Raw genomic sequence first — 16,988 nt, forward strand, 5'->3', positions numbered from 1 at the left:
GAGACTGGAAATAAGAATAATAGTTGTCAGTAGCTCTGAAAACAGTCTGTAAATGCTTTTTATTAGAGGTGCTTAAGTGTATTTTTCTTTTCTGTCTTCTAAGACTGTTAAAAGGCTTTTGAATGAGCCGCGATGGAAGAGAGACATTTGACTTTGTTGCCTCGGCGAATTTTTTTTTTTCCTGAAATTTTTTGACGAGAAAAGAAATCTTTAAAAGTTGATTCATTTGCTAATATTAGTTGTGATGCTAGTTGCAGCCAAGAGAAACTCCTGCGACTTCCACTCCATAGATGAAAAATGTGTTACCAAAGGTGCCCCCCTCCCCCCATCACTCCAGTGTTACTACTACAAGTTTCGATCCTTATCCAGCAAAGGGTCACACAGAGCCAAAGATCTATTTTCAGCCATTCGGCCACACGATCAAGTATTCCTACAGCAGTTTTCCTGATGTCAACATCATCCTGTCCGTCTAGGATTACAACAACACATGCTTTTTCCTAGTAAAATAATAAATAAAAACTCTTTACATTAGAAATCTTTCTCACATGCCTAAAAGATTTGCACATTGCAGTAATATATGGTATATATTAAAGAGGAAATGCTTCAGTTTTTTTTTTTTGTCCCCATCACCTGTAAAGTTGTAAAATAAGAGAAAAATTAAAAAATTACTTTCCAACAGCCCAAAAGACAATTTTTTAAAACTTCAACAATGTCTTATTTATTACCTCATATAAACTACTTTGATATGTATTTTTCAATATTTACCATGTCACAAATTAGGCCCTGCTAATCCTCCCGAAATCCACTAAATCCATAGCTTAATGCAGACATAGACCTTTATAAAAGGCTTAGAAATGAATTTGAATTTAACAATAATGTTATTATCCTGGGCTCAGCTGGTACTTGTGACATGCACCAATCCTCATGTATGTATCATAATTACTGTTATTAAGCAGTGCACCTCACTCACTTTCTTACTGTACATGAAAGGCACTGCACGAAGTGGTTTTTTTTTTTTTTATGTATTTTCAGATCAAACTTTATTGGGGCTTTGCAAATGTTAGCTAACCTTGCAGCATTGTAAGTATTTCCTAAGAGCCGCAGGAAAACAAAACTCCTGAAGTGAAACATAAAGAGGAATTGTTGAGTATCAACTGGAGACTCGCACACCACCATTTCAGTAAAAGCAGAAAACAATGGGTCTCCCATTAGGACAATACCATTTTGATGACAGACTGCTGGCAAACGTTGATTTAAAAAGGGCAGCATTATGCACAGGGGATTCCCAAGGAGATGAAAATTCAGGTGTGGCTGGCTGCCACAGGTCACTGTTGGAGAAACGTTTTAACTGGCATATTGTTCATGCATAATTAAAGAAGTTTTAACCTATTGTTAAAACTTCCTCCAGTGCTTCTTGTGTACTGGAAGCTTTGGTGTTTTGCTGGAGTTTAAAGTCTAATTTAGGGCTGACAATGATTTGTCCTATTATCTGCTTCTCTAGGATAATGAAAACAACCGCATGTATAAAATCTCCAGCCAAAATAAGCTTTTAAAAGGTTGCCTCCCCCCCCCCCTACAGGTTATAAGTGTACTATGTACACCCAAAACAGTGCTTAACAGCTAACTCGATGAGTGTTTCTAGCTCTACTTACCGGAGCACTGAACAGACACCATGCTAACTCAATTTATGGAAATGTAAGCCGAGAGAAATGGTACACATTTTTCTACACATACACATTCCCTAGCGCCACTCGGCTAAAACTGTTGTGAACCTCAGCTGTGTGCATGAGTCAGTGCAGTTTCCTGGTTCAGCTGTTGATTGGCTCTTTGGAGGCAGGTTGTGTCATCCCTCATAGAATACCTCTGCTGTAAAACTGTTTCGGCCCCTCTTAATTCCTGTCCTCAGCCCCCTTCAGGTCATGCCACAGCATCTCAATTAGATTAAGGTTAAGGCTCTGGCTTAGCCTCCGCAACAAATTTTCCTTTTTCAGCAGCTCTGTTGTCATTGTTTCACTGTGTGCGCTTTGGGTCATTGTCTGCTTACATCACCCAAAATCTCCAGAGCTGCAGGTCATGATCCGCTGCCCCTAAAGTTATCTTGTAATTTTCAAATTCACTGTTTCCTCAGTGATTTGACAGGGCGCTCTTTCACTACACACATTTTATGACTTTATTTATAGAGAGAGGTACCTCTATAAACCCACACTTCCAGTTTTTCCTGATTTTAATGAGCTTTTTAAAGTCTTAGTCTCAGATGTTCTTTTCGATTTTCCAGCTTGGGCCATGAAACTACTCTCTGTGTTGAACTTTGTCTGTGTTATTGGTTTAGTTAAAATATTTGTCTCTAATGAATGTAGTGATTTAGAAGACATATTTGAGTGATTATTTCGAAACTTTTTCTCACGACTGGATCTTAAAATATTCCTCTTTTTAAATATATATAATCTTCTATGTCAAAAACACTGCAATTACTCACATCATTGAGCAATTTTTGAATAGCAGTCTTTGTTAAAGGAGGGATAAACAAAGCCTAGTGTAGTTTTCAGATTATACTTTTGTCTCAGCTTCTATAAACACTGCAAACTTAAGGCAGTCATTTGGAATTTCAAATGGCACTCTCAGGCCCTCATTTAAGATGTTACATGATGTCACACAAACTGCAGATGGGAATTAACTGCTAATTTTCCCAAGAGATTGTTTTTGTGCATGGAGGCGGACAAATAAATAAACTAAGCTAAACGTTAGATTTTTGTCTCTGTTTTGGTCACAGGGTCAGCCGTCTGGCAGCTAATCGCCTCCTTCCTCAAGCTCCCCATCTCTGGGACTCACTGCATCGTTGGCGCCACCATCGGCTTCTCTATGGTAGCCATCGGCACAAAGGGAGTACAGTGGATGCAGCTTGTCAAGATTGGTAATGGCAGAAGATTGTATCAGAGATGAAGAGTTTGTGTGTGTGTGTGTGTGTGTGTGTGTGTGTGTGTGTGTGTGTGTGTGTGTGTGTGTGTGTGTGTGTGTCTATAATAACTGCCCCATTTTCCAGTGAAACCTGATGGAATAGAAACCACTCTGAGATATGCCCAGTGGAGTTTGATTTTTAGAAAGGTTTCTAGGTTTTTAGTAAACAACAATCTTCAGATTGTGTTTCCAAGTACATGATTCACTTTATACCCAGTACTTTATTGAGTTTAGTTTAGGCAGATAAACCTATTTCTTCCTTGTTAAGAGCCTCTGTCATACATCATACAGCATCCTCGAGCTCAGCATCCAATAATAATGCATACTTTAAAGAATAATAAACTCTCACGTCACCATAAAACTGGTTATTGGGATTTATTCTCATACTTAAATACATAACGCATAAATGAAATGACTTGGAATTCATTTTAGGAAGAGAACTGATGGCTAAAAACACAAAAAACTATTAAAACGTAGAATTTCTAGTTGTAGAGAGTTGGCAAGGCTCTCCTGTCGTTTCCTCATTAACATTTTTTAATTCTTCTTCAGTGGCGTCTTGGTTCATCTCCCCCTTGCTCTCTGGACTCATGTCTGGACTTCTCTTTATGCTCATCAGACACTTCATCCTCAGCAAGGTAGGCGCACATCACTTTCAACTAATGCTGTGTTCAGTTTTGTGACACTGCCCTTGCATTTGCAGCCGTTGCACTCTCCGCACTCACACTTAGCTGCCAATCTGGTCATTTTAATATAAGAAATCGGAGACAGACTTGCACGTGTACGCCCAACTTGTCTGAAAGAACTTGAGCACAGATAAAAAAAAACCATTTGATATGGCAACACCCGCGTATTTGTTATGTAATGGGAAAGCTCTGGCAGACTAGGAAGTGCTGCAGATCATCCGAGGGTCACGACTGCAGGATTATATATGAGTGAGTCACGGGAAGATTTGCCGTTTGGGCCGGTGTTACTGCATAGATGGGTCAAATTAGGAATGAGTTCATTTTTGCGTCTGCGGGCTATTTGCATCAGAATATTCGATCTTTCTGTTTTGTGTTTGCAGGGTTGAGATTTGTTACTTCTGTAAAATCCACATCCCATTTAGTGTCATTTTACATTTCACCTGCCTCATTAGTCATATTAATTATTAACCTTCTGATAAAAGCAAGCCATGGTTGTGCAAGATGGAATAATTGTATTACTCCACACCTTTAAATTGACCTGAGCTAAACTTTTAGCCAGAAGATGTTCTCATTTTAGCTAATATGTTATTGTGTTGTACATGTTTTGTTTTATGATTTATTATCATTATTGTTGGATTTCCTTTTTTACTTCACAGGATGACTCTGTTCCAAACGGATTGCGAGCATTGCCCCTCTTCTACGCCTCCACCATTGGTATCAACACATTCTCCATCATGTATACTGGAGCTCCATGTAAGTGCTTATTCCCAGTATATCTCTGATTATTTAACCTGACACCAGTGTATGATCAAATTATCACCTCAGGGATGGAAGCGCTTGTTAGTTTGCTCAAAATTCCTCTTGAATGTGTGATGCCAGTACATGATTTTGTATTTTTTATTTTTTTAATGTGTGTTCATTAACTGCAGTGCTCGGGTTGGAGATGCTACCGGTGTGGGCCATCTTTCTCATCACTTTAGCTGGCTCGCTGGTCTGCGCAGCTCTGGTCTGGATATTGGTCTGTCCCTGGATGAGGAGAAAGATTGCAAGTAAGTATCTGTTAAATTTGGTTTAGGGTTAGGGTAAGTGTTGTGTTTAGGTATTTGGTTTTATGTAAACGAATGTCCTCACAAGGATATCCATACGAGTGTGTGTGTGTGTGTGTGTCCAGTCTGTCTCTCTCACGCCATGTGAAAACGCTCTGACACCAAACAACGGAAGCCAGGGCATGTGCTTTCTTGTTGGCCTCTGCCAGAGGCACTAAAGCCACCAGAAAAATCCCTGTGAACTCTCCAGTGCTCCACTTAGATTTTTGGGCGTAGAGCTACTTGGTCAGATGAAAGAGGCTAAGATCGTGGCCTGCAGTGTAGAAAGCTTTCAGGATCAGGGCTGGGAATTGTTTCCCTAATGGGAAAACCAGCCCACAGCAAAGCAGGCAGTGCTATAAAACTCATGACACAGAAAATTAAAACATTGGAAAAAGTAGACAGTGGTGGATAAAGACAAGGCACAGCTCTGTTTATTTTAACTTTGTGCTGGATAAATAAAAGGTTCTTTGTGTAAGAGCTCAAACACTTGATCCAAAAAATCTGATCGATGCCAGAAATGCTTTGCACTATAAAGAAATATAAATAAAATTTAATAAGAAGCCGAGTGGTATTTATAGGCCATGAAAAATAATATCTATGTTTAGGCCAAAAAAAAGAATGTTTTTTTCCATTGACTCGTGGTTTGTGTGACCGTGTCATGAACCCCCTAATGCCTGCGAGGATTACAGGTAAAATTATTGGTGCTAATCTGGATATTACTGCATCCACTTAAATAAAACAGGTCATAACTCTGATTGGGGTTTTTTTCTCTACTGGGGTATTCAAAGAGTCGGGTAGGCACTGGGATAATTTAGATAATCTGTTTCTTGTCAGAAGTTTTGTCTCCCGAACCTGAAAGCAGAAGCAACAGCTTTTTTTAAGCGTGAAAAGTTGCAAATAAATTCTAATCTTTTTTTTTTCTTTCCCTTTTTTTGTCTAACTATTGTTTTGCTTTCTTAACTGGCTGCCATCCAGATTGGTTTCCTTGAAATCCTTTAATAATAAAAGGCTTCCACAATACAGTTGTGGCTTTCCTTTTCATGATGGATTTAAAGCAACCTGCAAAAATGTCCTAACTCGGTGCTCTTTCAACTGCTGCTTGATCTCCTCCAGGTCGTTTAAAGAAAGAGCAGGCTCTGTCGAGGATTTCTGATGAGAGCCTGGATAAGATCCCTGAAGAGGAGGAGGAGAGCCCCGTCTTCAAAGAGTTACCAGGGGCGAAGGGCACAGATGAGGCTGTGATGCCGCTCACAGGCGGCAGCAGTGACCGGGGCACCCGCGAATCCAGCAGCGAGCTCACCAACCTGGCGAATGGAGGCACTATCCTGCCAAACGGCAGGGTGTATGGTACAACTGGACATTTATAATAATATTTGATAAGAGGAGAGTAACTATAGCTTTATTTATGCATTAATACTTATTAGCATAAATAAACTTGCCATTAATGGAGATCAAACTCGTCGGTCATCATCATTAATATCCTGCTCCCACGCAGACTTTTCATTAATCGTCTGTCTTCCAGGTCGGACACACTCAATGACGAACGGCAGCCTCAAATCCCCCATCTCTAACGGCAGCTTCAGCTTCGATGGCCACATGCGTAGCGATGGCCAGGTGTACCACACGGTGCACAAAGACTCGGGTCTGTACAAAGACCTGCTTCACAAAATCCACCTGGGCCGCATGGATGACAACGAGCGCTCCAACGCCGGCCCGCCTGACAACAATTACCGCCTGCTGCGCCGCAACAACAGCTACACCTGCTACACAGCGGCAATATGCGGCATGCCCGTCCAGCCGATGCGCTCCGAATCACGCGAGGACAGTGAAAAGCTGGTTGGTGAGGGAGGCGTCAGGAGCAACAGCGTGTCTTACTCCAAAAAGCGGATACGCTACGACAGCTACTCATCGTACTGTAACGCCGTGGCCGAGGCTGAGATCGAGGCCGAGGAGGGCGGAGTGGAGATGAAGCTTGCCACAGACCTGGAAGGGGTGGAGGAAGAAGGGGCTGCACCTCCAGGGCCGGACGACTTGGAGGATCAGGAGGAGAAGGACAAACCTGAGGTGTTTCTGCTTTTCCACTTCTTGCAGATCCTCACCGCCTGCTTCGGTTCTTTCGCCCACGGAGGCAACGATGTCAGGTGCTGCCCCCTACGTGTTGCATGACAGATAGCGACCTTTATGGTCCAGAGTACATTTCTCTGTCAACTAAATATAAAAAATCATCTTCACGCTGCTCTTTGGACTTGAGTATATAATGCCTGAATAAGGTTTTTATCTACTTTCTTGTTTGTAGTAATGCCATTGGGCCTTTGGTGGCACTGTGGATGATCTATGAACAGGGCGGTGTGATGCAGGATGCTGCCACTCCTATCTGGCTGCTGTTTTACGGTGGTATAGGCATCTGTGCCGGCCTGTGGGTATGGGGCCGCCGCGTCATCCAGACCATGGGGAAGGACCTCACTCCCATTACCCCCTCAAGGTGAGAAAGTCGCCTCACAGGAGAGTGAGTGCACATGTGCGTGTCTGTGGATGCGGTTGGGTGCGTTTGAAGGAGAGTTGTGCTGCAGAGGTGAACTATCCACCATGCTTTGGTTTTACGCGCTCCATAGAGCCTCAACACGCTGACACAAACAAGTTCATAGAGGGCTCCCAGCCTCAATGGTGAGTACTTACTTTCCCACAGCCGTATTAGAATGCTTATGCACAATGTCTTAAAGGCAGTAAAGTGCAAATGAACAATCAGAAGATACTTAGTAATCCATGTGCAGACAGCAAAATGCATAAAGCAGTTTGTCTGTTGTGTAACTAATGAATGTTCTGATTCTCCCTCACTCTCTGCCAGGGAGTGACCTGCACACACAGTGTTGATGCCTCATGTTTATCATCAGAGGTCAGACAGATCGTTTAAATGAAAAGATCTGTGTGTTCAAATCCATTACATTTGAGTTTATTAGGTAAAATACAAAGACTGAATGGATTTTTTTTATTACTTTTTCCTGCTATAAACGTATAAATAAAAATTTGGTGATAAATAAATCTTGATCTCAGCATTAAGCACGCTATTTATGATTTTGGGAATCATCCCAGACTTTGCTAGAAATAATTCTTACTACTTTTTTACAGAAATCTGCTTTAATAATAGTATCTTAGTAGTGCCTAGGGAGTGAAATAGTAGTGCTTTTTTTTTTTTCTCAGATTTTTTTGACCTATTACATAAAAAATTCTGAATAAACAAGTAGACTTTCGGACCACAACAAACAAAGCCTGAGGACACTGGCTGTCTGATAACCTGAGCAGTAGACGTCTCACATCCACAAACCCGTGCTGTTGCTCTGTCCTTGACTTCAGTCTCCTCCTCCCTCTCTCTCTTCTCTTCCCACGCATAAGATGAAGAGTTTGCGTGTGTGCGTGTGTGCGTGCGTGCGTGCGTGCGTGTGCGTGCGTGCCCGCGTGTGTCTGTGCATACCACCGAGTTGTTTGTGTGCTGAGGAAACCGAACTCTGCAAGTCACTGTGCATTGAATGTACTGTATGTGTCCGAGCATGCATGCACATTAGGGTCTAATTGTTCCAGCAAGGCGTTTTGAGGTGTGTGTGTGTGCTTGCGTGTGTGCGTACGTGCATGTGTGTGTTTGAGTGACTGTGTTTTGTTGCCTGGCAGGAACATCACACAGGGTTGCAGGAAGCTGTTTGGCATTCTGGGTGAAGAGAAGTAGAGCAGGAGGGGTGAGGGAGGGCCACAGTGGGAACCGTAGCCTCTCTTCTCCAACCGCAGGGAGGGACGCCAGTCTGACTCTTGCACTTCTCTTCCCCCCCCGTCCTCCTTTCTCCTTCCTACCCACTCCTGTAAATCACTATTTTTGTGGTTAACCCTCTTCTTCTTCTCAGCGCCCTGCTTTTTTCTTTTTCTTCATTCCTTTACATCTTGTTTTGTTTTTTTTTTACGTCTCACCTAAAGAGCTTTCTCTCTCTCTCTCCCCTTTTCCCTACAGTCTCTTTCTCACGCTCACGCCCACGCCATCTCATTATTTTCCCTTCCCTCATTTCTCCTCTTTTTGTTTGGGCTCTCTCTTCTTTGTCTGTCTCCTTTCTCTCTTAATCTCCCTCCTTCCATCACCAGCTTAGACTTTTTGCCAGGACCCAAAGACAAATTTGCACTGGTTCACCGTTCTAAAGACTTGATTTCCTCCAGTGTCTGTTTCCATGCATCACTCTGAAAAGAAGTTTGTTTGGGGCAAGGACACGGAAGTGTTTATATGTGTGTCTGCGGTCTATGTGCCCGGGAATATATTTTAGCAGCCGCAGCGAACACCTAAAAAGTGCAATGTATCACAGCAGTAAAAAGACTTTTGAAACTTGAAGTATGGATTTTCATCCTTCTGCCCAGCTCTGCTGTTGAAGCACCACAGGGACAGATTGCTGCAGATCTACCAGGCTCTGCAAAGCTTAACCAGCAGAACTCAGAGAAACACAAACAATCATATCTCTTTGTGATGAGTCGATATGGCACACTTGTCCAGTTGTGTATAGTTTATTGTTGCTGTTGAGAGGTGGAGCGAATGGTGTGAGTTTTTTCTGTAGCTTTCTTGCAAGACCCTCTACTCCTACATTCTGACATGAGCTGGGGGAAAGCACAGGTCTAAGTAATACAGTTAACATTTGCCTAATGGCTATCAATTTCTGTAGGCCATGAGTTGGGGCCAAGTGGCCATTTACAAAATTAATCAGGTGACATCACTGGTGCTCTGCTGTCTTAGAGATTGGCTCCTGCTGCTCGACCACTCTGCACTCCGCCTGCAGTGACATTTAAATTTCAGTCGTATCTTCATCTGGAACCTTAGCTCAGTGTTTCTGACGAACGTTATTGGCTGCCATCTAGTAAGAAAAAAGCCACATTTTTCTCCTTTTAAGTTGCATTTTCATGCATTTAGTTTAATTTTTTTCCCCTCTTTTATGATTTGGAAGTTTATTCTAATGTCTAATGTCTTCTCTGTGTGTGTCCTGAAAGCAGCTCGTGGCTTTAGAGAAACTGTCTTCTAGTAAGCACAAGGCAGCACAGAAACACACCAACACAAAGGCCTGTTTGTATATCACATACTGAAACTGTGTCCATTATGAATAACACACTGGTGTGTAATACCTGGTAGAAATGCTGTGTTTAGTGTGTGTGTGTGTGTGTGTGTGTGTGTGTGTGTGTGTGTGTGTGTGTGTGTGTGTGTGTGTCAGATATTTAATATTATTTCTGTTTTTCAAATGTGTGTTGGGTATACTTTAAAGAACTGCTGAATGCTCTGCAATGGTTTTATATGTGGATGCCAGTGAGATCGTGCCATCATGAGCATCATCCAAGACGTCACAATGAAGAATGTCTCTTTGCTCCCTCCCCCCTTCCCTTCCTCTCCCTTCCCTTCCTTCCACAGTGGATTCACTATTGAACTGGCTTCTGCAGTCACAGTCGTGTTCGCTTCCAATATCGGAATCCCTGTCAGTACCACACACTGCAAGGTATGACTGAGTGGCCTTCCAGCTGGCCTCTCAACTCCCTTTCAGGCATTTCCAGGGGACGGGGAGCTCACACTGCCTCCCAGGCCGCCGGGCTGGACTGAGCTAGAATCGCACACACACACACCGCTTTAGCTATAATTAGTGCTTAGTCATGTCGTGAGATAATTAGCTAAAATCTGTTTTAGTTTACTATAATTTTATGCCTACCTCCCTACAAGTGCTCTGCTTCTTAGTTAAATTTCTCCACAGAAATCAAAGCTCAGATTATTGTGGCAGAGAAAAAAAAGGATAATTGCAGTTTATGAAAACGTGGGTCTTATTTATTAGTTTTGACCTTCTTTTCTGTCTGTTGTGATCACTTGTACAAGCTAGGCCGAAAGCCGTGAGCACGGCATCATTAGTCCAACAAAGTCAGTAACACGGGCCCTACTGTCGGGTGTGTTGTGGTAAAAAAAAAAGCAAGAAAGTATTTTCCTGTGGAAATCAGCAGGGAGCCTGACTCGGTTAAATTTCCTAATACCAGTTTTACAGTTACATTTTAATTTTATCATTAAAATCTCTTTAAACATTATCCTCTAGCTGATTTACTGAAATCCAGGTGATAAAAATTCTCGTAAGTCTGAGTTGCCTTTAATTATTACAGGGCGCTCCAGGCGGCTTTTCAAATAGCAGAAGAAGCTCTGCTCAATTGTTTTTGGTCCGATTTGCCATTTCTATCATTTCCATCCTCATGAGTGAAAAATGAACCCTAATATTTCCAGTTTGGTAAAGTGTTTCCCACAGTGATCACAGTAACGGCATCGTTAGTAGAAATCGTTGTCAAAACGATGTAAATACCACTCATTTTCTCATAAACGAGACTTATCCTCCGCAGGAACTGATAATCCTAACCAATCTTTGAGGTGCATGAGAAGATCAAAACGAATCCATGTCCAGCCCGCTACAACCAGCCCCAGGCAGCAGTGTGCAGCCCCTCTCCCCTGTTCTTTTCAGGAACAGCAGATCGAGGCTGGAATTCGAGACGGACCCCACCAGTCCCAGTCCTCCCCTGCCCGCCCCCATCAACACGGTGTCTCATTCTCTGTTTCATTTCCACTAAGTCTCTTCCATTTTGCCCTCTTAGCACTGGCATGGTTTGGTGTGTGTGTTTTCGACCCTGCCGTGCTTGTCCGCAAGCAGACCTCAACCTCCCAAATACCTATCACCCCCCCCCCCCCGAAACCCACCTGTCACACTTGTTTTCCACTTTTTTTTACCTCTCCATCTTTCTCTGTCTGTCTCTCTACTCATCTATCTTCACAGCGGATTTTGCATTGAAGTAATGAGTGCGCTAACAGTGCTTGTTGCATCAAATGTGGGCATCCCAATAAGCTCCACCCACTGCAAGGTATTGGTAGTGAAGTCATCCTAGAGAGCCCTCCGGGAGCTCGCCTTCATCGCTTCACCTGTAGCTGTCAATCGCCAAAGCCAATCACAACTCCCGAAGTTGACGTTTTGATTTCTCGTGCAGTTTTCCTTCAGCAACACAACCCCAAGTTTGACTGAAAGGTAGCTTTGTAAGATTAAAGAATGTTATCAGGCAGTTACGTGCATGTTTATTAGACATACAGCAAATACATAGATATCATCTTTATTTATTTATTGTTTTTTGTTTATTAAATTAGTAGTAAAAGTTTTTTTTAATAGATGAAAAACTAGGAATATTTGTTAAACGAATACACAAGTAGAGAGTTTGATGATCACTAAATATTAAGCTATTGGCGTTAGCCTCTTAGCTACTTGTAAAGCTGAAGCTGGATGAAACACCTGAAATGTTTGTTTTTAGCTTATATAAGATCATACGTGCAATAATCAGTGAAAACAGGAATGCAAAAATGTTAGCTCCACTGAAGGGAAACTGCACAAGACTCAAAACTGGGTTTAAGTTACTGGTGATCTATTTGTCTAAACATCAATATCATCGCCATCCATACCTTATCTTCATTTCTCACCTCCAAATGCCTTCGCATTTCCTTCCTAAAAACCTTGGATAATCAACTGCTCTGCTAAAATGCTAAATCTACTGATGGTTAGAGGTATATAATCGTGGTGGTGATTTGAATGATTTAGTGATTCTTATTTATTTGTTTATTTTAAATGTGGAGATGGTCCACAGATGATGCTGGACTAAAAAAAAACACTAGCAAGACTTGCAGCTCTTTGACATTTTAAATTGTTTGGTTTTCCGAAAGTAGCCAGCAACATCTGTCAACATCTTCAGTGTGTGTGTGCGTGTGTGAGAGAGAGTGTGTCTGTATCTGTGTCACTGGCATCCATTCGGTTTCAGTGAAGTTCTGTTGTGTATGAGTGATAAATTTTCTTTTCAGGTCTTTTGTGTGTGTGGGTGTGGAAGTTAAACCGAATGGATGGGTGTGTGGGTCGGTGTGGTATGGTAATGTGCAGTGACTCGTTTCAAAAACTCAAAAGCAATACGAACACTGAGGTCACACCGAGTTCAGAATTTGTTGCTCCGTGCTTGACATACTAAAACCATCAAACAAACAATGTGACCACTGAGTTAAATATTGTTCAACACATGCACACCCTGCTTTGGAAAGAGGAGAATCCAAGAAATGCTACATTAAAGTATCTTGCGTTTAAGTAGAGAGGCTACATGACCTGAATGTCTTTTCTGGGAGATATTTTTGTGAGTCTAGTAGAGCTTAGTCTTATTAAGACTGACTAATAAACCAAAAGAACAGGCTGGACTCTGTTGGCCCGACCTTCCACATTTAGTCAGCGTGTGACAGACGGTGTCTCATGTTGCTGCGGCCATATAAGAGCAGGGAAACGCGGTTTAACTCCCGCCCACCTGTAGCGTCACTAAGAGCTGAAACCACTCACTGCACGTTACTCCAACACTCAGGTGTGTCGCTTTGAGTCTTTGAACATGGATTAGAAAACAATCTCTTTTGTATTCTGAAGTTATTTCTATCAAAAGAAAGAAGTGGAAGTCTGAAATTTGCAGACAGATTTGCAAAAGCTAACTAGCTCTAGTTTAGTGCTTTTTGATATTTACAGCCTAATATTAAGTAAATAATAGACTGTTGCTACTCTGGAGCTGCTGATTTCAGGCTTCCACGGATACCAAATTTAATTTATGCTGTGATAACCTCTATAATCTGCTTGCAGTCACTAACGCAGACACTGAAAACTGATCTGATTTTGAAGAGCTGCAGGTTGCACGTGGCCTTTCTGCTGACCTGTTGATATGTTATCACCTTTTGTTCGTGTGTCTTTCTGGCCGCACTCTTTGGTGGAAGTTTTTTTTGTTGTTGCTCAGTACAACTTTTAGATACAGTTAATATACCAATTACTACCAGTTTCAATATCAATTACATTAAATTCAAAGTATTTTTTTTGTAAGAGTCCATATAGTACGAAAATGGACTTGAGTATGTATGTACATATTTTTCTTATACTGTCCCTCTGTGAAGCATGTTAGCTCGCTCCCTGTCTAAAAAGTTGCTGACCACACTCTACTAACTGGCTTCTTCTTGCCTGACTTCCACAAACAGGAATTTGATTGTTTTTAGCCCCATGTTTTCAACCTAGTGCTTCTGTTTGTGCTTAAAATGACCATGTAAGGACATCCATGCCGAGGTGATGTCATCTCGGGACGAGTAGAAAAAAAACGTAGTCTGAAGCCTGAGCTTTAGCTCATAGAGATTACTTTTACATCCGCTGTCCTCATTTTTTGAAACTTTGCTCGTGTTCTAAATAAGCATGCAGTGTTTTATGTGGGAGCAAATTAGGAAAACCATAAAAGGTGCCCTTAAATAGAATATTTAATATTAAACTTATTATTATTGTTGTTGCAGAAGAATTTGAGGACTTCTTCAAGTGCTGACTGATACTGTTAGAGGAGACTAACACATAATTTCCACCAATCACCATCTGCAATTTAATTAATCAGCTGTTGCTGTTATCTTTTCTGTCCAATAGGGTTAATTAGACAATTAACCACTTACTGCACAAGAGAAGAGTTAAGCATTGCAAAACATGCCTTAAAAATAGCTGACGTAATCTGACTGCAAAACAATCTTGGAGAAACTTCCATCAAGAGAAAAGCGTGGACAACCTGTAGCTCTTTATACTGACTTTGGCTTTGCTGCGTTGAACGTTTTGTTCTGTGCTGCTGCTGATTATTTTTCTTTCTTCCCTCCTTGCTGCGGCCTCCAGGTGGGCTCAGTTGTGGCTGTGGGTTGGATCCGCTCCCAGAAAGCAGTGGACTGGCGCCTCTTCAGGAACATCTTCCTGGCGTGGTTTGTCACGGTGCCTGTGGCCGGCCTGTTCAGCGCCGCCGTCATGGCCCTGTTTGTCTACGGCATCCTGCCCTACGTCTGAGGGCGCAACGCCGGGAGGGAGAGCAGAGGAGGAAAAAGAGAGTCGGGGAGAGAGAGCGAGAGGGGGAAACTTGGGTAGATGTCATATCTCGAATGTGTGGGTTGCTGATAGAAGAGAAGGAAGAGAGTCGATGCACAAGGGTGACGAGGAAGAAGGGAGGATGGTTTACAGGTGGACTTGGTTGTACTGTAGATGTGAGGAGGGTTGGTTCACATGCTGCCTGGCTCCGTAGTCCAGAGATCTTTTTGACTCATTTGAGTTCCCAATCGGTTTTTATTTATTCTCTTTCTTTTTGGTGGGATTGATTAAAAAACAAAAGTGTAACTAGTGTACCATTCAATCTGCTGTACATAAGACAATAACAGGGGACTTACTGGTAACTTCTAACTAAACACGTGACAGTCTCCTTAAAAAACAAAACCACGTAAATATAAAAAATACAGAAATAAAAATGATCAAAAAGCAGTTTATTCTGCTAACATAAGCCAGCAGACTCGCCTGCAGTAAATCCATATCCTTCTGCCTGAAATTCTAGGCAGCACAATCGGTCAAGTGCTTACTTTTTATTATCGTTATCATTGTTCCAAAATGCCAGGGGTGAAAAAAAACGACAAAAAAACAAAACAAAACTGTACATATTGTGATATTGGGTCGAGTGTGATTCGTTGTATTGCGGCTTGCTTTCAAACAAAAGAAAAGATGTGCGCGTGGTCAACCAAACCCATCCGTCATCTCACTTTCAACATGCTAGCCAGGTACAACTGGGGCCAAACGGAACGGACGCCTCAGAGAGGAGCGGTGAGACTGTCACTCTGCTTTTGTTTTTTTATTATTATTATTATTATTTTTCACATGATACCATAGGAACCTAATTTACTAAAGAGTTGATTTTTTTGTTTTTGTCAAGAGCTCCTGTATGTTTTTAGAGATCTCATATTTTTTAATGATGTATTATACTGTAATTTGTACTGTAAATAATGTCCTTTAAGAGTTTGGATGTGGGGGTCTGGGATGGGGGATTGGGGATGCGTGCGTGCGTGTGAGTGTGAATGGTTTCAGAAAAGTGGGTGGGCGGGGGAGGGGGGCCTCTTCACCTCATAATGATGTCAGAATTCACGGTTAGTTTCAACCCCCGCGGCTCATGGGAAACTCCCACCGATGAACACTTGGCAGGTTTTTCTGATGTTGGCAGAAGAATATTGATTAGAACAAAGTGTTTTGCTTTACCAAACCCATCCACAGCAGAGGAAGTGAGAGTTGCCGTTGCATTCACTGTTTTATTGCCTGGGTGAATTGAACAGTATTGACAGAAGGTTCTTTTGTTAACGGCTCCCTCCTCGAGGAGATACGCAGATAGCGAGGGACAGTGAGGTTGCTCTTTAGAGAGCAGAACCATGCCAAAGTAAGTTGTTGTCACCATGTCTGTATGCCAGATAAATGAGGTACAGCAGATGCCAAAACTGATCAGATGTACGAAAAATAAAGCACTGATTAAGTTTAGTAAAAAATGTTTGCATATCATCATCCATATGCCTTTGACTTTGGATAAAGCAGGAGTCACTTCCTTATATCAAAGGCTCCCTGCCCACTGATGAACCTTTACATTTTTTCATATTCAGATCATCTCAGGTGCGAGCACCGCGGTCACCCGAGATTATCCGAGTCCAGGTTTCAAATCTAACAGAGTGAGACATGCAAAAAGCTAAGGCCTTGTGATCTGTCATATCGAATACTTAAATTGTAAAGCGTTATGCAAACGTCGAAAGGAAGAGGACTCAATCCAAGCCACACGAGTAGCTCCTCAAAATGGGCAGGTGTTGTTTGGAGCAGAGAAGCATTTAGTCTCTCAATCACATCTGATTCAGTCTAAGCGCCATGTCATGAGGTGTGTGAATCACAGCCCGGTGAGGGTTTCAAGGCTGCTCATGCCACAAAAATATCACAAGACTTTTGTCTTGGGACTTAAGGTTGTATTCGGAGGTAGAACTGATCATCACCAGCTTTTTAAAACGGTCACCTGACCTGTAGATGAACAAAGTCTTTTTTTTTTTTCTTTTAATTTGAACAAACTCGATGCCAGGTGTCGCAAGTTGTTTTTGTTCTTGTGGTGTGTTTCCTCATCTCTTGGTTTGTTTGTTTGTTTGTTTGTTTGTTTGTTTGTTTGTTTGTTTTCTCTCTCTCATGAACAAATCTATGCTTAAGTAGCCACTTGCCTTGTAACTTTGTGTTTTACTTTGTGCAGAAAAAGTAAACTAATTATGTACTGTGGTGTTTACATCGTAACCATATTGTAGAGTTATCTGAAAAACAAAAAACCCACAAAAAAACAACTGTTGCCTAATGATGCCAATGAAAGACAAACTATTAAC

The 16,988-nt window shown here is 41.9% G+C and overlaps 1 protein-coding gene across 7 annotated transcripts in view; it reads left to right on the plus strand.

Annotated features, from left to right (window-relative positions):
- slc20a2 (solute carrier family 20 member 2) overlaps nucleotides 1–16,759 on the plus strand; it is a 42,799-nt gene extending 26,040 nt beyond the window's left edge. For 6 of the 7 annotated variants that reach the window (XM_005738167.1, XM_005738168.2, XM_005738171.1 and 3 more), the window contains exons 3-11: nucleotides 2,771–2,911; nucleotides 3,505–3,590; nucleotides 4,295–4,391; nucleotides 4,568–4,687; nucleotides 5,840–6,073; nucleotides 6,249–6,867; nucleotides 7,023–7,208; nucleotides 10,149–10,233; nucleotides 14,455–16,759. In XM_005738167.1, the coding sequence (XP_005738224.1) occupies nucleotides 2,771–2,911; nucleotides 3,505–3,590; nucleotides 4,295–4,391; nucleotides 4,568–4,687; nucleotides 5,840–6,073; nucleotides 6,249–6,867; nucleotides 7,023–7,208; nucleotides 10,149–10,233; nucleotides 14,455–14,619 (1,733 nt within the window). In that variant the 3' untranslated portion in view covers nucleotides 14,620–16,759. Of the gene's footprint in view, nucleotides 1–2,770; nucleotides 2,912–3,504; nucleotides 3,591–4,294; nucleotides 4,392–4,567; nucleotides 4,688–5,839; nucleotides 6,074–6,248; nucleotides 6,868–7,022; nucleotides 7,209–10,148; nucleotides 10,234–11,535; nucleotides 11,621–14,454 lie in introns of all 7 variants that reach the window. The other variant, XM_005738173.1, reaches the window with a different exon arrangement.
- Nucleotides 16,760–16,988: the final 229 nt, after the last annotated feature.

This window comes from Pundamilia nyererei, unplaced genomic scaffold, assembly GCF_000239375.1.
Source record: "Pundamilia nyererei isolate P.nyererei 1_Seehausen unplaced genomic scaffold, PunNye1.0 scaffold00082, whole genome shotgun sequence".
Classification (NCBI taxonomy): Eukaryota; Metazoa; Chordata; class Actinopteri; order Cichliformes; family Cichlidae; genus Pundamilia; species Pundamilia nyererei.